General features: G+C 42.9%; 1 protein-coding gene across 1 annotated transcript in view; it reads right to left on the reverse strand.

The window, feature by feature from the left end:
* TBCK (TBC1 domain containing kinase) overlaps positions 1–27010 on the reverse strand; it is a 186959-nt gene that overhangs the window by 81685 nt on the left and 78264 nt on the right. The window contains exons 19-21 of the mRNA XM_074950710.1: positions 19289–19372; positions 13702–13787; positions 2231–2267 (exon numbers count right to left, since the gene is read on the reverse strand). Coding sequence (XP_074806811.1) covers positions 2231–2267; positions 13702–13787; positions 19289–19372 — 207 coding nt within the window. The remainder of the gene's footprint in view (positions 1–2230; positions 2268–13701; positions 13788–19288; positions 19373–27010) is intronic.

Raw genomic sequence — 27010 nt, forward strand, 5'->3', positions numbered from 1 at the left:
AGAGGGTTCTCCCCATACAGGAGGGGGCTCGCCACCGAATGCTCGATGAGGTTCTTTGCGGCCTCAAAGGTGCCACGCGTAGAGGGCTGATCTGTTATGCCCTTGAGCCCATTGTCCGCACTGAGCTCACTTAGGTCTGGGCTCAGTGGGGCTTGTGCCGCCGGAACCGCCTGTGTCAGCGCCAGTACCGCGGCCTTCCCGCTCTTGTCAGTGCTCGGTGCCTTGGGAGGCACCAGCCTCCTGTGCGGGGAACGACCACGCCTTCCTTTAGGCTGCGCCGGGGGCCGCACCGGGGAGGACGATCAATGCCGGGGCCTAGCCTGGCACTCCGGGGCCAACAGTTTACGTTGCTTCGCCAGTGCTGGGTCTCCTGACGGCTCCAGGGCACTACGCACCAAGGAAGCCTGAGCCAGTGTTAGGCGCTCCGGGCCCGGCGGCTGAAGTGCGACCTCCATCAACAGTTGTTTTAGGCGAAAGTCTCTTTCTTTCCTTGTCCTTGGCTTGAACGCCTTGCTAATCCTACACCTTTCAGTTTGATGTCCGTCCCCCAGGCAACGTAGACATGAGTCGTGGGGGTCACTAATTGGCATAGGTTTGCGGCATGTGGCACAAGCTTTGAAGCCGTGGGCTTGTGACATGCCCCCCGGCCGGTGCTGGAGGCCTCCAAGCACCTAATCACTTAAGTGTTCACAATCTATATGTAAACGAACTGATAACAGCTACTCTAAAGGCTGAGGGACTGCTCTTCTACGAGAGAGAGAGAAAAAAAAAAAAAAAAAAAAAACTTGTTCCAGTGCCGCCACGGACCATAAGAAGGAACTGGAGGGGGTCGGGCCGGCGGGCGTATATATGCGAGGTGCAGTGGCACCACGCAGGTGGCCGGCCAGGAGCTGCTAAGGGAAAAAGTTTCTGACGCTCGTGAATGCAGCGCGCGCACACCTAATGTGGAATGGACGTGAACAAGCACTCGAAGAACAACCTTTTCTTTCAGGAAAAAAAGGACTAATGGCAATCTGCACATAAAATACTCCAGATGACTTTATCCTATCCAGCATGCTTAAATAATCTTTTTTTAAAACTATTTGTGAATACAGGAAAAATGGGTAGAATTGCTATGCTCACAAAAGGTTTAACTGAATGGACCAACAGTAGTCAATAGACAACACTGCTTTATTGCACAGGCAATCTTTAACTCTCTGATATTTCATCAGTATATAAAACTTACATTCTTTTCCTAATAGGAAAACTGATCAATTATTTTTTTAATTAACTCCAATGCCATCTGATATGAAATCGGAAACCATATCTCAGAGGGGAAGAGGAAGTATAATGGATTATTCCTACTTTACAATTGAAATAATGCATTATCTCCATATAGAATCATCTATCATTTAACCTTACTCAGGTACAATACTCCTTTTGTCCAAGGAACAACATAAAATCATGGTAGGGTAGTAACAGATCTGTGCAATAGTAAAGTATTGGTTTATACAATTAAGGTGTATTTGCATATGCTGGCCTTTAACCCAACAAAGTCACTATCATTTTCTCACCTCAAAAAATTGGCTCTACTTTTTTTAAAATGTGACAAATTATATATGAAGATTTTCTGTCTACGTAAGGGCTTCCTCCTTCAGTACTGATCCCTGGTTTCAGGAATAAGAAAAAGTACCAGTTGCCATGGAATCTATATAGAGTATGACACAACAGAGGTCTATAAAATCAGGAACAGTATGGAGAAAGTGAATAGGGAAGTGTTACCTCTTCACATAAAACAAAACGAGGGATCACCTGATTAAATTAGTAGGCAGAAGCTTTAAAACAAACATAGGGCAGTACTTCTTGACATAATGCAGTGAATTCATTGCCATGGATATTGGGATGTATAACTTGGTTCAAAAATAATTAAATAAGTTCATGGAGGATACAAATTACAACTAGGGGAAGCCTGGAACATGTAACAGATCTCTGAAATGGGAGGTTCCTCCCTCCCAAAAGCTGGAAGAGGCCAGTTTTCTCATAGATGCATGGAACTGAAAAGACTGGTTTTCAGTGTACAAAACCAAAGTCCCTGTGGACTCCAGTTAACCTGGGGTGAATCTGAACTAGCCATCTAGGAGTGAAGGGTCTATATTCTTCCCTTTTAAACTGAAATGTATATTCTATGGAAAAATGGGAGAAGTTAAACATACAGTGTTGATATTTAACCAAAGAAAAAAAATATACTCACGTGTAAACATTGTGAGAAACCAAGGAATAGCATACAGCTACAAGAGAAAGAGAAGGGATAAAAAACACATTTGTTATGTGCTGAAGGCCTTGTCAAGGTTGATTTTCTATTACATTTAAAGCTGTATAGCATTTCAAGTTTCAGTGATAAGACCATTTTCACATAAATGTAACTTATACAGAACTTCACGTTTGGGGCTGAATTTTCCTTTGCTTAAAAGGCTGAGCAGAATCGTCTCAGCCACTTTTAAGTTTCATGAAAATTAAAAAACCAAAGCCTTGTTTGATTAAATGATCACAGTTCCCATCCCACTTATACATACAGATAACTCAAAAATGACTGATCTTGGACATCTGAAAGTTGGCATTCAATGAATCTTCATTGAAGAGTACATAGCCAAGTATGAAAAACCAAACAGTTTAGATAATGAAGTTATGAACAACAGGAAATTGTTCCTTGCGGTAGGACATTCAGCAAGATGTGGGTATTCACACTTATTGAGAAGAGCACTGGGCATATCTGCTTCCCCTTCCCACCCCCCCCGTATGGACATCTATTAAATGTGATCCTAATGTACCAAGTGAACATTTTTCAATGAAAGGCAATAGGTACAATTCAGCCTTAAGGACTTAAAGCACTTATCGATGTATTGTATGCATTTAGCAGTTTAGGTGCTTATGCCTAATGTTTATGTCATGTGAAGGATTTGAGGTGGCATAGGCACTTATCCTGTTATGAGGAGCTTAAGGGCTCTCTGGGCCGTAAAAACTTTATGCTACTGTAAGGCTTTCGAACAGTTTACGTTATGCATGTATGGCACTGTAAATATGAAAGGCAGTTAAAAAGGTATGCCCTCTTCAGTAACTGGGACAGTTTAAGTGCTTATGCCACTTCAAGCATAATTCTTAATTTTAAAGAAAATACTAAGAAAATTAAAGGCAAAAATCTATGTGGATACTATGTTGAAGTTGCACAGAAAGTCACTGCAAGTCAGGAATGCAAAAGTTAAAAATCCAGTATCAAATTTAATTCAACTGAACTGTACATATACAGTATTTACCATTTCTGGAGAGGTTCTTTTTAGTTAGTTAAATGTATAGCTTAGTATATTACTTTTTATGTCATGAAATGCACAAGTTAGTGCTGCTAATGAACCTTCATTTTGCATTTCCTTATGTCTAGTGACTAAATGAACAAGCTTAATATTGCAGTAGTGTGTTTTTTGTATTAAATACACTCTTAACTGGGTCAGACTGATGAATGTATGTCTGTTGCAGTACTCCTTGGCATAGAGCTCTCCAAAATTTATTATAATAGCTACTCTATGTGTACCTTTCTTCTAACCAACTATTCATAACAGCAGCAGAAAAGCTGAGATGACTAAACTTGCCAGTATTTTCAGCATTCACACAGGTCTTTATGAATGGACCTCACTATACAGAAAGGTTCCGTTTCTGATAGTAAAAATTCCTCTACCATTGTTGATGGGATACACCAGCACAAGCTACTTCCACACGTGTATTTTTGTAAAGCATTCCATCAGCAACTTCACTATTCCCCACTACCATTTGAAAAGCCTGCAATAGTGCTTTTGCTCTGCCATTACGTTTGTAAAAATTTGTTCACATGCAAAAATGTGCAGTATATCCACTAGAAAAGACGACTCCAGATATGCTGAATGCTTTGTCTTTAGGTATATCTACATGGAGATTAAAGCTCCATGGCATGGACGTGGCTGACCTGGGTCAGCTGACTCAGGCTAGTGGGGCTTGGGCTGTGGACCAAAAATTGTTGTGTAAACATTCATGCTTGGGCTGCAGCCTGAACTCTGGGACTCTCCACCCTCACGGAGTCCCAGAGCTTGGGCTCCAGCCTGAGTCCGAATATCCACACAGCAATTATTCAGCCCCACTGCCTAAGCCCCAGGAGCCCAAGTCAGCTGGCTCAGGCCAGCCGCAGGTTTTTATCCCCATGTAGACATACCTTTTGCTTTTGAGATAGAAATTGACCACAGCAAAATACCTGAGCCCCCCTTGTTCATAAATTATTTCATTGAGAACTGGAAGTAGATCAGTTCAGACTCACAATTTTTTTAAAAATCAAATTGTATTAGCCAAGTAGACTTGCATATATTCAAAATTACACACACAGAAATGTAAATACCAACACCCATAGCTTTAGCTGTGTACACATTTTTTCAACACACAAGTAAAAGAAAGATACAAAACTATTGGACATAACAGAAAACACTAACATGCTGTAAATATGACAAATAGTAAAAAACTTTATCCCTAAAACACTCACCTGGCTACAAATGTCACTCCTGACAACTACCCAATATGTCAAAAAATTAGGCCAGACAATCTTTAAGTAGTAGGTAGTTATTAGGGAAATTACAATAGGAGTTGAAGGGGAAATTATCCTTGTTATTTTCTACAATATAATGCTACAACAAGAAGGGGTAGAGGTAAGTATAAAAATATTATGATAAATTATCTCCAGTGCTTTTATTGCAAAGAGAGAGCTACTGCATTGTTCAGCATCCCTCCTTCATGTCTTATTATTCCACTGTAGCAGGTCAAAAGTGGAAAATGAAGATCCAAAAGGAGAACAACATGTATCTGGTTTAAAATACTTGCCTCACAAACATGAATTTAAAACAAATATGCTGCCATATGTATATAGTCAAACCACTATACTCTAAATAAAGATATTCTTAGTAAATACTGCCCCCTAGCAACATCTGGGAAGAATAACTGCATGCTAGGACTGGCTAAAACTTTCACCGCAGTGATTTTCAACCTTTTTCCACTGGAGCTCAAACTGCAATGGGTTTGCAGACTGGTGGTTCTCCCTGTATCTTCCCTTCAAATGAGTATTGCTCAATATTTTAAAGAAAATTTACACAGTACTCAGAGCAATATTTGAACTTCATAGACACTAAGTCACATGAAAAAACAGATCAGCTGAACTTCCACATCAAAAGAGAATTAGTAAAAACAATGAATCAAAATATATACTTTCATTACAACTGTAAAAGTACATTTATCTGAGAAACAGCCTGAGATCATGAGTTGCAGTCCCATAATTATCGATGTTTAATAGATAAGGTTGAGTTTAGTTGTACACATAAAATCAGCGATACAACCACTTTTTTTAAATCTATGAACAATACGGCCTATCCTCCCCAAAATTAATGCAATCATCATTTGAATGCACAACGAGTTTTCTGAGAATTTACAAAAAGTAGATTTACCCATTAGGTATACATTTTGAGAAGGAAATTTCCAGACAAAAACTTTAAGATAGAGTTAAGGTTGAGAGTATCTATTACTACTTAGGAGTAAAATATATTACAGGATAATCATCATCATCTACAAAACAACCCAAGTCTGAAGACAATTGGCACAGTATTTTTATTAATTGGCAAGGCAATTCTTAAAAGAGAAAACTTAATTACTGTAACTGCCAACACATGTGATATACATTTCTTTAAGTAAGTGGCAAATTTATAAACTGAACAAACATATCTACTACACATATTTAGTGTGATTTTCATACACTCACAACTTTGGTAAATTTAACCATTTTTCCTCACAAACCAAATACAGGAACATATGAATTGCCATACTAGATCAGACCCAAGGTCCATTAACTCTCTGTACTCTGTCTCTTACAAAGGCTACTCCAGATGCTACAGAAAGCATAAGAATCCTAATGGGGACAAATGTGAGATAGTCTGCCTCCCACATCAGGTCTCCTCCTCCTAGTTAGAGACTGGCTTAAACCCTGAAGCATCAGGTTTAATGTCCCTTCCAAGGTTTTTATAATTGTGACAACCCTGCATATTCCTGATAGCCATATAAATGTTGAGTCCTTTTCAGAATCTTGGTAATTTTTTGGCCTCACTGACTTCTTGTGAAGAAGTGGAAGCCAAGAACAGAGAATTAAAAATTACTTGCCCCAGGTTACCTAGCAATATTGTGGCAGAATGGCAGGACTAAAACTCAAATTTTATACCTCCTATTTCAGTGCCCTATCCAGATACAGGTAATGAAGGCCCTGAAACTCCAAACACTTTAGCACATGCTTAATTTTAATTTCTGTAGCACTGTGTAAGTGCTTAAATGAACTATTAATATGCTTAAAGTTAAGCACATGTATAAATGTTTGAAGGACTGGGGACAGAGTACCCATAAGCGGGCAAGATAAATGTAAAGGATTAAACCTAATTCCATCCATCCCCATCTCTCATCATAGAATCATAGAATATCAGGGTTGGAAGGGACCCCAGAAGGTCATCTAGTCCAACCCCCTGCTCGAAGCAGGACCAATTCCCAGTTAAATCATCCCAGCCAGGGCTTTGTCAAGCCTGACCTTAAAAACCTCTAAGGAAGGAGATTCTACCACCTCCCTAGGTAACGCATTCCAGTGTTTCACCACCCTCTTAGTGAAAAAGTTTTTCCTAATATCCAATCTAAACCTCCCCCATTGCAACTTGAGACCATTACTCCTCGTTCTGTCATCTACTACCATTGAGAACAGTCTAGAGCCATCCTCTTTGGAACCCCCTTTCAGGTAGTTGAAAGCAGCTATCAAATCCCCCCTCATTCTTCTCTTCTGCAGACTAAACAATCCCAGCTCCCTCAGCCTCTCTTCATAAGTCATGTGCTCTAGACCCCTAATCATTTTTGTTGCCCTTCGCTGGACTCTCTCCAATTTATCCACATCCTTCTTGTAGTGTGGGGCCCAAAACTGGACACAGTACTCCAGATGAGGCCTCACCAGTGTCGAATAGAGGGGAACGATCACATCCCTCGATCTGCTCGCTATGCCCCTACTTATACAGCCCAAAATGCCATTGGCCTTCTTGGCAACAAGGGCACACTGTTGACTCATATCCAGCTTCTCGTCCACTGTCACCCCTAGGTCCTTTTCCGCAGAACTGCTGCCTAGCCATTCGGTCCCTAGTCTGTAGCGGTGCATTGGATTCTTCCATCCTAAGTGCAGGACCCTGCACTTATCCTTATTGAACCTCATCAGATTTCTTTTGGCCCAATCCTCCAATTTGTCTAGGTCCTTCTGTATCCTATCCCTCCCCTCCAGCGTATCTACCACTCCTCCCAGTTTAGTATCATCTGCAAATTTGCTGAGAGTGCAATCCACACCATCCTCCAGATCATTTATGAAGATATTGAACAAAACCGGCCCCAGGACCGACCCCTGGGGCACTCCACTTGACACCGGCTGCCAACTAGACATGGAGCCATTGATCACTACCCGTTGAGCCCGACAATCTAGCCAGCTTTCTACCCACCTTATAGTGCATTCATCCAGCCCATACTTCCTTAACTTGCTGACAAGAATACTGTGGGAGACCGTGTCAAAAGCTTTGCTAAAGTCAAGAAACAATACATCCACTGCTTTCCCTTCATCCACAGAACCAGTAATCTCATCATAAAAGGCGATTAGATTAGTCAGGCATGACCTTCCCTTGGTGAATCCATGCTGACTGTTCCTGATCACTTTCCTCTCATGTAAGTGCTTCAGGATTGATTCTTTGAGGACCTGCTCCATGATTTTTCCAGGGACTGAGGTGAGGCTGACTGGCCTGTAGTTCCCAGGATCTTCCTTCTTCCCTTTTTTAAAGATTGGCACTACATTAGCCTTTTTCCAGTCATCCGGGACTTCCCCCGTTCGCCACGAGTTTTCAAAGATAATGGCCAAGGGCTCTGCAATCACAGCCGCCAATTCCTTCAGCACTCTCGGATGTAACTCGTCCGGCCCCATGGACTTGTGCACGTCCAGCTTTTCTAAATAGTCCCTAACCACCTCTTTCTCCACAGAGGGCTGGCCATCTCTTCCCCATTCTGTGATGCCCAGCGCAGCAGTCTGGGAGCTGACCTTGTTAGTGAAAACAGAGGCAAAAAAAGCATTGAGTACATTAGCTTTTTCCACATCCTCTGTCACTAGGTTGCCTCCCTCATTCAGTAAGGGGCCCACACTTTCCTTGGCTTTCTTCTTGTTGCCAACATACCTGAAGAAACCCTTCTTGTTACTCTTGACATCTCTTGCTAGCTGCAGCTCCAGGTGCGATTTGGCCCTCCTGATATCTTTCCTACATGCCCGAGCAATATTTTTATACTCTTCCCTGGTCATATGTCCAACCTTCCACTTCTTGTAAGCTTCTTTTTTATGTTTAAGATCCGCTAGGATTTCACCATTAAGCCAAGCTGGTTGCTTGCCATGTTTACTATTCTTTCGACTCATCGGGATGGTTTGTCCCTGTAACCTCAACAGGGATTCCTTGAAATACAGCCAGCTCTCCTGGACTCCCTTCCCCTTCATGTTAGTCCCCCAGGGGATCCTGGCCATCTGTTCCCTGAGGGAGTCGAAGTCTGCTTTCCTGAAGTCCAGGGTCCGTATCCTGCTGCTTACCTTTCTTCCCTGCGTCAGGATCCTGAACTCAACCAACTCATGGTCACTGCCTCCCAGATTCCCATCCACTTTTGCTTCCCCCACTAATTCTACCCGGTTTGTGAGCAGCAGGTCAAGAAAAGCGCCCCCCCAGTTGGCTCCCCTAGCACTTGCGCCAGGAAATTGTCCCCTACGCTTTCCAAAAATTTCCTGGATTGTCTATGCACCGCTGTATTGCTCTCCCAGTAGATATCAGGAAAATTAAAGTCACCCATGAGAATCAGGGCATGCGATCTAGTAGCTTCCGTGAGTTGCCGAAAGAAAGCCTCATCCACCTCATCCCCCTGGTCCGGTGGTCTATAGCAGACTCCCACCACTACATCACTCTTGTTGCACACACTTCTAAACTTAATCCAGAGACACTCAGGTTTTACCACAGTTTCGTACCGGAGCTCTGAGCAGTCATACTGCTCCCTTACATACAGTGCTACTCCCCCACCTTTTCTGCCCTGCCTGTCCTTCCTGAACAGTTTATAACCATCCATGACTGTACTCCAGTCATGTGAGTTCCCAAATATGTAAAAACACAAAACAATTGCTTTCCTATTAAATGAAAATTAAAAACCAGCCGTCAAACACTCATGACTGAACAAGCGCGTGCTTGCAAGAGAGAAAAGTATATTTCAGTAAGGACAATTTAATTCAGGCTTCCAAATGTAGTTACAAACAAACAGGAAAATAAAAAGAACGAAAAATATGTTGGCAACAGTGTTCTTTTAACTCTAGTTAGATAAAGCCTTATTACAGATACCTCCTGCATATCACTGAATCCAATTTGAGGTCTGTCTACAACAGCAGCATTACCAAGATGACATTAAGTAACTGCAGCCAGACCTTGTCATCTCTGTTAATGGTCAGCTGACAACTGTGTCTAGCTTCTATTATTTGCAGTTGAAAGCTATTCAGAATAATTTATGGATATAGTTTCCCTTATAGTAACGTGGCTCATTTCCTTGTTTCTCTTCCCTTAAAAATGGACGGATTTTGATGGATTTTGATTTTGATGTTAGAATTATTTAGTAAAATACAGAACAGATGTTATAAAACATTATATAAGCTCATACTCCACAACAGTGAAAAAGAAAAAAAACCCTGTAAAATTCACCTTACGGATATCTCCATTTACATGTAAATCACATAGCCACTGCAATATATTTAATCCAGGCACCACATCCGCTAACAATATTCACAACTATTCAAGCTTCAGCAGCGTTCAATATTCTGAGAGCTACATGACCCAGAGTAAATGGAAGGGTGCCAGGAAACACAATCCTTCCTGCAGCGGGAGCCTGCCTTTCAATGATGAAAGATTAATCAGGGTTTACTTTGATAGGATTAGTACTCAAGCACGAAACTCTGGTTCAGATCTCATTACTGAAGTGCATATCCTTCACCTTGATGGATCTGGGCTGTCTTGCTACAGGTGCAAAAACACCCTCTCTCTTACTAATCTAAAAGGCAGAACCCAGAACAGAAATATTTTGATGTGACAGGTGATTTAGGAAGAATGACTCCTCTTAGAAGGTGTAGCTAGCCTTTAGAACAGTCGGGGATTGCCAATACATTTATTTGTATGATGCAAATACTTTTTTAAAAAAATTATAGTTGTACATCCTAATTGGTATATATTTTGGATTCTCTATTCTACTCCCTTCATTTGTCATCTATCTTAGGCTTTTGGGTCTCTGGGACAGGGCCTGAGTATGCCTGTGCATCTGTATAGCAACCAGCATAGTGGAGTCTTGATACTGATTAGGACTCCTGGCTACTACCATAATACAAATAATTAAAAATATGTACACATAAATGGTTTGTTTATTCATATCTCATCTACAATTTGTCTGAGGGCCCATAAGAGGCCCATGATTGGAGTCATTGTCTGAGGAGCGCTGCAGATGGTTTTCTGCAATGGGTCCACGTAGGATGGTATGGATGGCAATGATAGGGATAGGCAAAAGGATGGGTCAGGGAACGTACATATGTACAAGTTTATGCTGCTATTCCAATTCACATGCTGAATTAATGGCCACAGTGTATTTGGATGGCTATGCTGTAGCCCTGTGCCCCAGCCCCATGTTGGGAGCTTGCATTTTGCTTTTTCAAAGTCCTGTGCATTTCATCTACATAAAACCCTGATTTCACCGGCTTTATATAGATGAATAGATTTCTCTCCCCCTTGACACTAGCCTGAAGTGATGCATATGGCCTAGTAAGGTCTTTTCTACACCGAAATAAGTTTAACCCATCCGTGTGTAACCCACTACATTAGCCGGTCTCTTCAGCTGACTGGACATATTACGTTAGTTTTTAAGTGTCGCTATATCCTGTCTGAAGTTGGATCATTTATAAACAACCCTATTTATCACCCTGAAACACTGTTATCAAAAAGAAAAAAAACTGTACAACAGACTTAATTTATGCTTTCCTGGCAAAAGCTTCATTTGTGGCCACAAACCTGATAATTACATGCATAAGTATCCTTTAAATATGAAACTCCTGATCACTTCATGAGTATACACAAATTCATACAGAAGTTGTGTATGAAAAAAACAGTTCTGCAAATTTGGCCCTGTAACAGCAGGCAATTTCTGCAAAAGCACTGATTTACCTTTAACATTTTTGAAGGAACATAGTTTTTTAAAAAAATGATAATCATGACTGTTCAGAAAATATATTCCTGAACCAAACACCCTGTATTCCCCCTCTTTCCACTGAACCTGTATTCCCCTCTTCCATGGTGATGATTCCTTTCTTTCTCCCCGCCCACACTGATTATTACATGTACTGTCATAAAGCTTGCCACGTATTTTTAATGACTGTTCTTTTTATAACCTGACCAGACTTTTTGAAGAGTGCCGCACGTATCAGTTAACAATGCTTCTCTTTAGAGTCTTCAATGTGTTACCTCAGTACAGGCTTAAGGTATATCTACAATACAGAGACTATGTCACCATAGCTATGTAGGCATAATCCTGTAGTGTTGACGTAGCCTAGTTTGATGGAAATGGTTTTTCCATTGGTGTAGGAAAACTACCTCCCTGGAATGAAAACATTTTTCTACCAACATAGCTGTGTCTACAGTGAGGATTAGGTGAGCATTATGATGTCGATCAGGGGTGTGATTTTTGATATTGATATTTTTCTTTTAAGAATGAAGTTGAACAACAACAAAAAGTTTAACTATCTCATCATAAGTGAGGCTACGATTTTGACACGGAGGTCGCAGAAGTTATGGAATCCGTGACTTCCAAAGAGCTCCGTGACTTCAGCACCAGCAGCTGGGAGCTGCATGGTCCCGCCGCCTCCTCAGCAACCTGAGACAACGGCCCCCAAGCCCCCGGCCGCTGAAGGCAGGGGAGTACCCGAGCAGCTCCACTGCTGCCGCAGCAGGGGACACCGGCAGCTCCTCCCCGATAGGGAGTGGACATGGGAACCCTGCAGCTCTAAGCTCCCTTGAGCTCCCAGCCACTCCGCATCTGCCCAGTCCCTTCCCACTTTATCATGGATAATTTTAGTAAAAGTCAGGGACAGGTCATGGGCTAATGTGAATTTTTCTATCTTGCCCACGACCTGTCCATGACTTTTACTAAAAATATCCATGACAAAATTTTAGCCTTAATCGTAAGCCCTTCGAGAAGTGCCACCCACCAGAATCAACGGGTAGGGTCCAGCGGTGAAAGGGAAGCAGTCCCAGTAGCAAGGGAGGGAGACACTCGCCAAGGGACAATAAATAGCTCCTACCCTGGGAATCTCCAGCACCCATTGGCCAGCTGTTGGAGAGGCGTGCTGATTGGCCAGCACTCCCCAGGTCCCAGGGTTTAGCCCAAGGCAGGGACCATATGGAGCATCTTTTGGCTCAGTTCAAGCAGACCATTCTACCCACCCAAAATAGTGATGGGAACCTGGCCTGACAGATGCTGTGGGACTATCCCATTGCCTGTTCAGGGGGTCATGAAGGAATTTTTTCTCCCATGGGACAACTGGCGGAGGACCATGAAGATTTTTGCCTTCCTCGTAGCACCTGCAAGCCACAGTGGGTTGTAAGCAGGAACTCACTTAGGCCTGATCTACACTGGGGGGAGAAGAGGTGTCGATCTAAGTTACACAACTTCAGCTATGTGAATAACGTAGCTAAGTCAACGTACTTAGACCTACTCACCGCGGTGTCTTCACTGCAGTGAGTCGACTGCTGCTGCTCCCCCATTGACTCTGCCTGCGCCTCTCGCGGCAGTGGAGTACAGGAGTCAACGGGAGAGCGCTCGGGGGTCCATTTATCGTGTCTAGATTAGATGCAATAAATCGACCCCCCCTGGATTGATCGCTGCCTGCCGATCTGAGGGGTAGTACAGACATATCCTTAGTTCCTACTGAGGTTCTGGGGTGGAGTTGTTTATTTGCTGTAACTTGTGGCCAGTTTCCAGTGTAGTTAAGAGAATAAAAATGAACAGTTCCCAGGAGGTAAAAGACCCGGGATTTTGGTGGTGAGCTTTGGGCTCATGTGATAGGGTGAGACCTTGTGGCCTTCACTGTCTGAGGTCCCCACCCTGCTGCACCCTCTGTCCCCCTCTTGGGAGGGCTGAGTATTGGGGGGTAGGGTGAGGACAGCCTATCTCATATTATGGTAAGGAGTCCTGTAATCCTGGTGCCAGCTACCGGTTATATGGTAAGGAGTCTTGTAGCCCTCTCCCCTGCTGCCCACTTGAGCTAAGTAAATGCCTAATATAAGAGATTATGAGTGATGTCAGGTAGTGCCCCTCCCTTGTGTTGAAATTTAATAAAAGCTGTGGCCTGCCACTTAATTATATGCATGTCTCTTTCCTCATTTTGCCACTGTGTCCAGATCAAACTTCCAGTGACAGAGGTAAAGTTCTTCTGTAGGCAACTTTCATTGTGTCAGCAACAATCTAGAAACACCCTATTAGAATTACCCTCTCTTCCTTTTTTCTTCTCTTTACCTTCATTATACAGCATTTACAAGAACCCTTAGCACTTACATCTGGAATAAAGCCAATTTCATTGAGATGGTTACTCAGCTCTGGGTCATGGAATGCAATCATCTGGGAGAACACTGTCAGGTATTCTGAAATGACAACAATGTTTAAGATCATTGCCAAAAAAAAGAGAACACACAACTGCACACTTAACTCACACACAAGGAATACATGTGCTTGGAACAGTATTAATTATGAAGCTTGCACTTTTCTTTATACATACAACATAATTTTAACTATTATATTATCCATTAGGACAAATATATTTTTTAAAATCCATTTAAAAGTTTTTTCTCCTCTCCCTGTTTATACCATGTGCATCTTCAACAGTACACAGCTTCTATCTTCTTTACACTTATGCTTGGTCTAAAACACTAGGAACTTATGCTGGTATAACTATGTCGCTCAGGAGTATGGAAAATCCATACCCCTGAGCGATGTAGTTATATCGACCTAACCCCCAATGTAGACAGGACCAGCTTCTCCTGTCGACACAGCTACCATCCTTCGAAGAGATGGAGTATCTACGCCAACAGGAGAAGCTCTCCCATTGGTGTAAGAAGCATCTTCACTAAGCGCTACAATGGTGCAGTGCTGTACATGTAGCTAAGTCCTTAGGGCTTTCCATACTTCCTTTTCCAGTCAGATACAGCTAAAACAAATGGAATACTTCATTGGTGCTCATAGCCTGATGTGTTACACACTTGCAAATTACACAATTTAAAAAATAGCAAATATTTCAGCATGAATATGAACTAGGCCTTGGGCATATCACACTGATTAAAGTAACTTAGAACAAGGTTCTTCCAGTAATTTCCAGGAACTGACATGCACTGAAAACTACAAAGATATCACCACACTAAACGTATTTGCTACTAAATGAACTTGTTTACATCATTATGTGGATTGAAGTGTTAAGTCTCTCCTCCCTTTATTAACACCTACCTTCTTTATTTTCCTTTCTGGGGAGGGAAAAGAATTATTACAGGACAGATTTAATAATATATCCCCAGTTCTACACATCAAGCTGAAAGGGACAGTTTAACTCAATCGCCTCAATCATCATTCACATTTAATTTCGGAGAAGCCAAAATGGAAACTCATGCCCGAAAGGCTTCTCTCCCCTTCCTCCCCCTTACACACAATTTCATTTGCCTTCTATCTGCAAGTGGAGCCTTTCTTAGGCTCAGAATCAAGAATCAACCTTGCAATTTCATGACAGGTTGCATTTCCCTTTCCCTTCCACAAAGTTCTCAAATTTCCAAACAGTGCTGCTGCCTGACACTGCATAACCCTGCCCCAATGGCAGAGATTTCCAGGCCCCTCCATCAAAGACTCTGCTAAGGCAGCATCTTCATGCGAAGGAATCATAGCCAGGCACCCTTTAATAAAAGCTTCTGAAGTGAACGGTCAGTAAGTGCTGCTACAGTGCCTTAGGAAGTCCCCTAACTGCCCCTCCTTAATTTGCAAACATTCCATGTACAAACACCAGCATCAGAGCTTGTCTTTTGTCTTGAGTTATCTTAATTTAGGGTGACCAGATAGCAAGTGTGAAAAATCGGGGAGGGGGGGTGGGGGGAGGGAGGGGAAATAGGTGCCTATACAAGAAAAAACTTGATCTGCACAGTGGATCAGCAGCACAGAATGATTGGATTAGCAATATAGGGCTTGATTTCACTGACCAAAAAACTGTGTGTTTTACCCGAGGATAACTAATGCGCATCAGCTATCCCACTGTAAAACATAGTGAACACAAGGCACTTTGGTTTTACTGTGAAATAAACTAGATGAGGTTAATCACAGGCTGGAGGGGTGGGGGGTGGAGGCATAATGCTGACCTCACCAATCTATCTCGCCATGAATACTACAAGTGCCCCATCTCCACTTAGGATTTTGCAACAAGATAACAATCACGTGTTTGCTGGCCATAACATCACACCTTTTTAAGCAGTGAAAACTAAGACAGCGTAGCTGCATCCTCACTGTATTACTAGCTCCAGTATCACTCAAGTTTTAACTCACATATTCTGACAGAACAGCTAGCTAAAGTTTAAAGTACCACTTAATTCGAGCTAGAGATTTTTATGCATCAACAGGAGTCGTGTTAGGGGCAACACTCAAGTTATACATTGAGCTAATACTGCAGTGAAGACAAGCCCCCAATCTCATTGTATGCATGTATTATCCACATAAGCTGATTGGACGAGCCAGGCTTAATTTAGCTTTTCCCACATTCAGTGCTGACACATTTGAGTTAATGAAATACCCAGCAACCACAGGTAAGGTACAGGGCTTTTCTACACTTACAGCACTGCAGTGGCAAAGCTGCACGCTCTGCGCTGCTGTATCGCTTAGTGAAGATGCTACCTATGTCGACGGGAGAGCTTCTACACCAGGGGTTAGGTTGGTATAATAATGTCACTCAGGGGTGTGGATAGCGTAGTTATACTGTGATAAACTGGTAGTGCAGACCAAGCCATATAAAGCCAGTAATCACATACAGTCATATGCGTGCTGATGAAAACAGATTCACAATTAACTTCCCTAAAGCACATTTCCTTTTAAACAAGAAATTCGTGCCTATGGTGGTTCTGCACAGATACACTATAGTTTGTTAAATATCATTTTTATTTGTATAGCCAGACTCATAAAATATAATTATTGCATGGGATTACATGATTAATGAAGGGTCTATTGAAGACACACAATCCTTCATGAAAACACATTATTTAGGTCCTGCCAAACACTGTTGGCTGGAATTTTATGATATGAATTATTCTTTCGCATAATTTGATATTCTATAGCTATAAACCTTTAATTGCTCTTACATCTTACTTCATATGGGGAAATGCATCTGATAAATCTGACAAACTGTGCTTTAACTGCTTAGGGCAGGCTCAGAAATGAGATATGCTGAACCTTTCTGCGCTGGGAAAGATTTTTACTCCATTGAGGGGTGAGGTGCTAAAATTGCAGTGATGTAATCAGACATGATCCATCCTGCCATGTTCTTCACAGTGTCTCCAGAGACTAGGAAAAAGCTCAGCACACCAAACTAAACAAAACCATCACAAAACCTTCCTTTAAAACTATATTAATATGTTGATATTGAACACCAACAGCTAGAAATCAAATCAGAACACACCAACAGTCCAGCTAGTCTAATATCCCCATACCAGATGCTGCAGTGCATGATGTAAAGACCACATCATACATTTACTTGAGCAATATCATACCATGTGCCTATCCCCATCTGGTCTGGACACATGAAGGTCTGGACACATGAAGATCAATAACTCTCATTGTATCCTAGTTAGCAACACTACAAATGATATTCTTCTACATATCACTGTCTCAACCTTTAAAAAAAAATCTCACTAAGCTACACTGGCCTTAAAAAACCCTAAAGCAGTTAATTCCACAGGCAAATTATTTATTGTATAAAATAACAGTTTATTTTATTCTTTAAAAATATGCTCCTTTAGTTTCATCAGGTGCCCCTTTGCCTTTATATTATGATAGAGTGCAAACAGGAAATCTCCTGACTGGCCTTCTCCACGTCATTCATTATGTCATACGTCCGGGTCAGAACTCCACTCTCACTTATCTCCATACCAAACTATGCAGTCCTAATCTTTTAGTCTCTCCTCATATTACCGCCTACCCCGAATCTTAATGTCCAATCATTTTGCTGACCTTCTGAGAACTTTCCCATATCTTTTTGGAGATGAGGGGAGGAAATAAATGCTTTTCCTCAGTAGAAGACATACAGGGAAAGTATTGTAATAACGTTTATTTGTGGATTATAAGTGCATGTGGTGCATTTCAGCAAGATGTATTATTTGTTAAACAGGTACAAATAGTCATAACCAATGAAAAAAGTGAGAAGCTATGCATCATGATTATTAACATCTACCTTTTTAGCATTAATTTTCCATCTCTCTCTCTTTCTCCCCTCTGCTAAAAAAAAAAGCGCTAGAGACTTCAAAAGTATTTTCCTGTATGCTCTAACTAAAGTTTCTGAAGAATAATCTTTTGTTCCTTTTCATACAGCTGCCAACTTGACTCCCAAGACAAAAAACATTGTTAGGTCAACAGAGACAATGCCCTAACAAAGCTATTAAGACACACTTCTGACTCATGAATCTCACAAACAGCACGAGGTGTTAAATCATTCAAATTAGAATAATGCTTGTTAGAATTGCTGTCAACTGCGCATTTGATGGCTAGTGATGCGGGAAAGGATGACAAGAAGGACATCAGAGTGTGGATTGAAGTAAAGATCCTCTATGTTTTTAAATTTGTTATTCAGATAGAATGGCTTCAGCAAATCTTCTCTGGGAGGCTTCCTAATCCTCCCAAATTTCTTCTCCACTTTGTCTCCATATTAAAAGGAACTGACAGCCCACTCCTCCTCCTATTTACTTATAGGGCTGTTGAGACCAAGAAATAACCAGGAGCTATGGAGCAGTTTCCTTAGGAAGACTTGTCCTCAGATCAGTCATACAACTGATCTACTAACTGGTTTATGTTGAAATGTTACATCCACATAGCTAGTTCTCTCAGGAGTGTGAAACTTTGACAGATATAGGCTATGGTTACACTACAGCTTAAGTCGACACAAGTTATGTCATTCAGGGGTATGAATTAGCTATTTATTAATTTATGCCAATTTAAGCGCCAGTGTGCATGGTGCTATGCCAGCAGGAGAGCTTCTCCTGCCGACACAGCTACCACTGCTCACGGGCACTGAAGTAATTAAACCGACAGGAGAGCTCTCTCCTGTCGGTGTAGAGTGGCTATACTAGATTGACACTAGATGCAAGTTAATAAATGGCTAATAAATGGCTGTAAGCTCTCTAGTGTAGCTATAGCCATAGTTAAGCCAAAATAACCTCTGGAGTAGACAGGACTAGGTACACCCAAGAATTCTTCCATACACCTGGGCCACCACCTTTCAGGAAGGTGGATTACCTACAGTGAGGGGATGATCCCTCCGTCGTAGCAAGTGTCTTCCCTGAAATGCTGCAGCTGTGCCACTGTAGTGCTTTAAGTATAGGCATAGGGCACTCCCGTCAAACTCTTGACCCTCTACTAAAGTAAATGTATTCTCTAAACACCCACTGATATCTGCTGCTCCTCTCACCTTCTGTTCTGAAGCAGAATGGCAGTCTGCAATAAAGTGGCTTTGGATTGCCTCAATGATAGACCACCATGATACGAAGTGCAGAGAGAGTCTTTTTAGCATTCTTATTTCATTACATTGATTGGTTCCTGCTTAAAACTGCTTCAGAGAGCAGCAAGTGTTTTTTTGCTGCTGCTGCTTGTTGGTTAGTTTTTCATCTTCACACACTTCCCTACTTATTTTTGTTTTGGTTTTGCCGTTGTTCCTTCGATTACTACCCTGGTCTCCTAATAAGCTACTTGAAGCTATAAGTGGGTATTTCTATAATACTGAAAGGGTATGCTTCTACTTCTGTCAATTAAAAAGCCACTGAAGAAAAAACAAAATTTACTTGAAAACACAGCATTAATAACTACTCCATAAACTCTCTTATTAGAAGAAAAGGGAAAACAAACATCAACCTACCTTGAATGACATGAGAATTATCCTTCAAAAAGAAGTTATACAGGTACTTGGGAATAAAAGCAGACATGCAGGCATATGCAAGAGCTAAAAGAGAATTAGGACAAGACATCATTAGCTAGGAAGGTAGAGTCTGCAAAAAACATCTTTACACTGGAAAACATTCATTACTAAAGAAGTGTTTATACCTGATTTGTTATCAGTCTGTGCACATGGTAACTAACGGTGCAAAATGCATGAAAAACACTTTTCCTTTTAAAAAATTATTTTAAAGGTACTCAAGAAATATCCTATTGCTACTGATTATGCAATGAACAATCCAAATAAATTCAGTTTTACCATGTATTAGTTTTGAGGCTAAGTACAAAAATTTGGGACTTTCAGATCAGTAGTGTTCCCATATCAATTATTGTAATATAGGCATTAACCTTGTCCAAGTTCCAAAACTTGAGTGACCACATCTGTCTACCTAAAGTCTGCTTGCAGTTGCAATGGAATTTTTTAGAAAGAATTCTTTAGGAATGAAGGATAATCTTGTGGCTCTTGCGCTAAACTGAAACTCAAGAGATCAGAGATCAATTACACATTCCGCCACAGACTTCTTGACACTGGACAAGACATTTCATCTCAGTGACTCAGTTGCCTCACATTTTTTCCTACCTCTTCTAATTATATTTTGATTGTTAGACTGTTTCTATTATATAGAAATTCTTAGTCCACCCTCACCACCATAGTACCTGGGTGCCTTCCAAAAGGTGCAATAAGTGATGTGACTAACATCTGCCCTGTGTGGTTTGGTCTCCCTCACTCTCTCCCTAGTACCTACAGCATCTAGCAAAATGGGATTCTGATCTAGGTTGTGGTCTCAAGCCTTACTAGAACACAAACAACTGCTAAAACAAATCTTTACTTCCAACCCTACACTGTTTATTTTTACTATGCACTGATAAAAGTTGCTCTTGATTGGTTTATGATGTCCTAACAATGGCAAAGAAATGAAAGTATGTGTAACTGTACCGCTGTCTGCAAATGACAGGAAAGTTACAACTTCTAAACTAGCAGAATATGAGAGACAGACAGCTTTGGAATGCTGCAGCGATATAAGAATCCAGGGGCTGGGATGGTCCACTAAGCCCATCAAGATTGTGAACCACCAAGACAAAGGGTAGATATATCCTGTTGATAGATGGAGCAGTCACAACCCCTCTCAATTCCTCTCTCCCAACAAATCTTTGTTTTGCCTAGACTGAGACTAAGCTATCTGGTTTTCATGTAGGATCTTACTTGAGCTAGGGACTTGGAAAGCTAGAATCAAGAAAGTAGAAACCAGGCTCCACTACAGAACATTCACAGAAAAAGAGGCATATGTATATTATGGAAGTGCTGCTGGCAGGTCTACAGGTAAAAACAAATTTTGTACCTGAAGTAGGGATTCAACCACTTTGTTACCTGAAGAATACAGTGTATTATCCCCCAAATTTCAGCACTTACTCTTTCAGTAAGAAAAGAGACAGTTACCTACCTGTACAGTAACTGTTGTTCAAGATATGGGTGCAGACATGTATTCCACTTAGGCGTATGTGACCCTGTGCACCAAAATCAGAGAACTTTGCCTAGCAGTACCATAGGGGTGGTGCAAACACCTTCTGAACCCTTCTCCCCGCCCTTTCCTGGCTAATTAAGGGCTAAACCCCAAACCCCCTCAGTTCCTTCACACAGAACATCAGAGTTGAAACTTTGATTCAGAGGGGAGGAAAGGAGAGCCATGGAATACCCACCTGCACCTGCATTTCAAAGAACAACAGTTGCCTGACAGGTAGGTCTTTTCTTCTTCAAGATGTTGCAGACGTGTATTCCACTCAGATGACTCTGAAGCAGTATCACAAGGAGGTGACGTGCGGAGTTAACTGAACTAATAACTGCCTTCCCAAAATTTACATCTGATCTAGATGCAGTTGTAATAGCATAACGCTTGGTAAAAGTATGCATGGAAGACCAAGTCTACAAATGTACAATATCAAAAAGTCACTGAAAAATGCATTTGATTTCGCAAAGGCCTTTGTCAAATGAGCTCTTAAGCCAGAGGTGGGAAAACTATGACCCGGGGGCTGAATCCGGCCCTTAGGACGTTTTAATCTGGCCCTCAAGCTTCCGCTGGGGACCAGGGTCCAGGGCCTTCCCCGCTCCAGCCGGGAAGTGGGGTCAGAGGCTTGCCCCGTTCCGCGCGGCTCCTAGAAACAGCGGCATGTCCCCACTCTGGCTCCTACACATAGGGGCAGCCAGGGGGCTCCGCATGCTGCCCCCACTGCAAGCACTGCCTCCGCAGTTCCCATTGGCTGGGAACTGTGATCAATGGGAGATGCAGGGGTGGCACCCTGCAGATGGGGCAGCGCACAGAGCTGCCTGGCCACGCCTCCGTGTAGGAACCGGAGAGGTACATTCCGCTGCTTCCGGGAGCTGCTTGAGGTAAGCGCCACCCAGAGCCTGCACACCTGACCTCCACTCGCGCCCCAACCCCCTCCCACGCCCCAGCCCTGATCCCCATCCCACCCTCCAAATCCCTCAGTCCCAGCCCAGAGCACCCTCCTGCACCCCCAACCCCTCATTCCCAGCCCCACCCAAAGCCCACACCTCCAGCCAGAGTTACACCCCCATGCACTCCAACCTCCTGCCCCAGCCTGGAGCCTCCTCCTGCACCCTGAACTCCTCATTTCTGGCCTCACCCCTGACCCCACACCCCTCAACCCCCAATTTCATGAGCATTCATGGCCCGCCATACAATTTCCATACTCAGATGTGGCCCTCGGGTCAAAAAGTTTGCCCACCTCTGTCTTAACCTCTGTGGAGGCCAATTCTGAGTTGTCCCGCTGTAATACAGGATGTTATCCACCCAGAAATTGTTTGCAGGGAGACCACTTGACCCTTCATTTGAGCCACAAAGGAAACAAAAAGATGAATGTGACAAGCTGCTGGAGATACCCAGAGCTGTGAGACACAGTTATTCCTCTCAGCCTCAGGAAGTGGTGAGAGCTTTGCTGCAGTTAAGCTATGCCAGCTCCCTGACACACCTTTGTCTTTGCCTTGCCAGCAAACTGCGCAGGGCTCTCCAAGCCCCAACCTTACCTAGGAGGTAACAGTCAGCTCTCCAGCACTTGAGTTCCTCAGAGATGTCTCTGCAATGCACAGCCCTATCACTGTCCATACACAGCAGATTTTAAGTTTGGTGCTCCTTTAAACAAACAGCTGCTTGACTGGAGTTAACAACCACTTCAAGTCAATCAAAGCACTGGTTTGGTTTAGATAAAAAGTAAAACAGGTTTATTCAATCAAAAAGAGATTTTAAGTGAGTTCAAGTTATAAGAGATAAAGATAGAAAAGGTTGCAAACAAACAAAATGACTAGCTTAACAAGTATAGTCTTTGTTCAAGCTCATTTCCTTGCCTATCTTCCTTTTCCAGCAATGGCTGAGTAGCTCTTACCTAGGATGCCCACAAAGCCTAAGGCGCTGGTTTTACTGGTCTCTTCAAGTGGAGGATAATTTAGGGGTTCACCACTCCTCTCTTTGCAATCCAGTAATCTTTTGAAAATCCTCTCTCTGTCAAAGTTGATTGCCCCTGCTTGAACAGGCAGGAAGAGTTCCTGGTAGTGCAATCTCCAATCCCCCATTGAGACTGTTAAGTGATCAGTTTTTCTCCACTTGCTTTCCTGATAGCTTTGTTTGCATGGCATGCAAATATGCTTTTCTTTGTCTTTGGTCACAACTTGCCCAATTACTGGATTCCTTTGTCTTGAAAAAAACCATTTAATGCCTGGTTTAAACATATTTTAGCTACTGTATAATCCTTTGTAGGTTGAATGTACAAACATCACACAAGCATATTAACGAGCAGTGAATTATTGGTTTTCCAATGACATACTACATGACACCTTATAGATATAATAACACTGAGCTGGTCAAGCCAGCTGAAACTCACTGCTAGATACAAATAAGTCTCTTACATTGTGGCACAGAGATGCTCTTAGGGACACACTGAGATGATGAAAGAAATGACTTTGTTCTTTCCAAGTCAAATGCCAAGCATCACCTCATATCCAAGGAATGAAGATGCTGCATCTGCATTTGAATGAGGCTTGGGGAAAAATACAGGTAAAAATTTGCCGACTTAACATGAAATTGTGAAACACCTTTAGACAAAAATTTAGGATGAGGCCTGAAGGGTATTCAGAAGGTTGACCATTAGGGCCTGCAGCTCACTAACTCTTCTTACAGAAGTTGTGGCCACAAGAATGCTGCCTTTTGGCACAGGAGAGAGAGAAAACAAGTTGCCAAGGGCTCCAATGGAGGACTCATAAGGACAGTCAATTCAGTGTTAAGGTCCCACTGAGGAATCATTTCCTTTACTGGAGGAAAGAAATGAATGATTCCTCTCAAAATCTGACTACCACGGAGTTCAAGATAACAGATTTCCTTTGGACCAGAGGCTGAAACACCAAAATTGCCATTAAGTGGACTCTCAACGAATTGATAGACAGACCAGAGGACTGAGGGAATAACAGGTACTCCAAAATGTCCGGAATGCAGGCCTGCATTGGTTGAATTCCCCAGGCCATGGATCAAATAGAAAAACATTTCCACTTACTCAAATATGTAGCTGCAGTAGATAGCTTTCTGCTAATAAGTAGAACCTGTTGAACAGCTTTGGAACAGTGCTCCTCTACTATCTAGCAACACAGCATCCATGCTGTGAGGTGCAAGCTGCTCAGCGCTGGATGCGAAATCTGACCATGGCCCTGTGTCAGTAGATAGAGACAACAAGGAAGAGGAATAGGCAGATGAACAGAAGGATTGAGGAAATCAGAAAACCAACATTGTTTCAGCCAAGTTGGTACAACAAGAATCAGTCTGGCATGATCCATCTTCAGCTTAAGGATGACCTGAGGAATGACTGGGATTGGGGGAGAAGCATATATCTGAGCATATTCCCAATTCAGATGAAATGTGTTGGCTGAGATTCACTCAAAAGCAAAGTTGTTGGCACTTCTTGTTGTCCTTTTGTTGCAAACAGGTCAAGAACAAGAATGCCCCCTTATCCAAAGACAGACCTGTAGCCAGACAGCCAGCCCCCCCCCTCAGACCAGCATTGCTGGAAACACACGGGAGCCAAAACACCAGGGCACTCCAGCACAGCCTTTGAAGCTGTGAGAAGCACAGGTGTGCTGCGACAATGTGCCTCTGGGAACGTATACAACAATTGGGCTCACAGCAGGCAGAGGCGCTGTGACAGACATGGCTCTTAGCCCCTACTAAAACAGCATGATGCACACACACCAACATCCTAGGTGGGAAAATATTTACCCTGATAAAAGAAGTGTCCAGTAGTCGAAACTTATTGTTTCTCCCTTGCAAGTGTGAACTACTCTTGCGAGAGCTGGCGTCACCCCGACAGACCAGCCCCAATTTGGCATAGAAAGGAGAAAGAGAATAAAGGAGTACAGAGGTATAAGTAGGGGACCTACAGCACCATGATTTTTGAGTGCTTTTCACTATCTATCTGCTGGTCAGATAAGTGACAGCCTCCCAAGGCTTCTGCAGCTAAGAGGGTCCCTAAGCCTTGTCCCTTATTCGTCTTTCCGCGGAATTGAGTGACCGATCCTGGCTTGGCACCGCTGGAATCGAGAGATGCAAGGAGGGTAAGAAGCACCCACACCTGATCTCCTATCTTTAGTGTACACATATTTTGAAATAGAGCTCTATACTTTGTTTTCTTTCTTTGGGATTGTAGCTTCAGTTTTGTAATTTGTTTGTGTGTGTAACATCTCTACATTTAAATAAGTAGGCACTAGCAATTTTGTAACCACATGATTAGAATCTAGTTTAATAAATTTTGGTAACCATTTGTGCATAAGCCTGACTTGTTTCTCTGGTTTACTGTGAAGCAGCCAACACAATTAAAGAACCTCAGCCGTTTTGGCTATAAAGCCTGGCCATTAGGTGAGAGTACTAAGAGCCTAGTGTTGAGTTGTGCCGCCTCCACGGGGCAAACTCTTGGGGCACCTGTCAGTCAATCCTGACTGCCCGCTGCGAAGGAGCTCTGAGCTCTAGCAGTTAAAGTCACGGGTGTGGAGAGGCTCTTAGTGCTGCCATTGGGGCACCTGTCAGTCAGTGTTGACTGCCCGCTGCGAAGGAGCTCTGAGCTCTAGCAGTTAAAGTCACGGGTGATTAGGACCTTGGGGCATCCGTCAGCCTAGCCCGGGCTGCCCGCCGCGAAGGGACAGTGCGTCCTAGCGGTTAAAGTCACGGATGGTATAAACGGGCATAGCTGGCACCTCACCAAACATCCCTGGCCATCGGCTAACAAGACCTCAGCACACTACTCTTCAGAGACTACTGGTGATTCTGGGACAAAGTCCTGCCAAGACAATCGCCCAAGTAATTCTGGGACCCTAGTAAATGAGTAGCTGTTGGGAATGATATTCTCTTTGATGCAGAACTGCCCGAACTTTATCACATCTGGACAAAGCTGGCTAGAGTGGGCTACTCCCTGCCTGTTCACATAATGTATCATGGTGGTGTTGCTGGTGAGTATATGAATCACTGTGCCTTTGATCTGCACTTGAAATACCCTACACACACTGTAAATGGCTTGACATTCCAGGATGCTGATATGAAAAAATGGTTACTAACATTTCGTAACTGTTGTTCTTTGAGATGTGTTGCTCATGTCGATTCCACAACCCACCCTTCTACCCCTCTGTCAGAGATAACCCGCAAGAAGAAACAGAGGGTGCGTGGCCAGCGACGCTCCCACCAGAGGGCAGTAAAACTAGTCTGATGGGTACAACTGAGGAAAAAAAATCTCTGGCTAGGTGTGTGCACACCACATGCACTGTTGTCAGAACTTTTTTTCTTGGTGGCATCCGTCAGACTGGTTTTACTGCCCTCTGGTGCCACGCGCTTATGCGCCGGTATAAGGGGCGCTGCTGGCCATGCACCCTCTCAGTTCTTTTTTGTGGGTTAACTCCGACATAGGGGTAGGAAGGTGGGTTGTGGAATTGACATGTGCAACGCATCTCAAAGTACAAAAGTTAGAAAATGTTAATAACCATTTTTTCTTCGAGTGTTTTCTCATGTCCATTCCATGGGTGACTCACAAGCAGTACCCTAGAAGGTGGGCTCAGAGATCATGGACATGCTGACTGCAACACTAGTCTCCCAAAACTGGCATTATCTCGGGCTTGTTAGGTGATGGCGTAGTGAGATGCAAAGGTATGCACCAATGACCAGGTTGCGACCCTGCAGATGTCCTGGATTGGGACCTGCACAAGAAATGCTGCTGACGGAGCCTGGGCTCTTGGGGAGTGGTTAAGATGGCTGGAAGCAGGACATTTGCCTGTTTGTAGCAAGCCCGAATACAGGTGGTTATCCAGGACAAGATCTTCTCGGCTGACACATAGTCCTCTCATTCTTTCTGCTACTGCTACAAAGAGTTGCATGGATTTGTGGACGGGGTTAGTCTTCTCAATATAGAAGGCAAGGGTAGGCCTGACATCCAATGAGTGAAGCCGCTGTTCCTCAGAGTTCTTGTGAGGCATTGGGAAGAAGACTGGCAGGAAAATTGCCTGGTTGCTATGGAATTGTGACACCACCTTTGGCAGGAAGGCCAGGGAGGGGGGCAGTTGGACCTTGTCCTTGAAGGACACCATGTAAGGTGGTTCTGACATAAG

Source organism: Natator depressus, chromosome 4 (genome assembly GCF_965152275.1).
Source record: "Natator depressus isolate rNatDep1 chromosome 4, rNatDep2.hap1, whole genome shotgun sequence".
NCBI classification, from domain to species: domain Eukaryota; kingdom Metazoa; phylum Chordata; order Testudines; family Cheloniidae; genus Natator; species Natator depressus.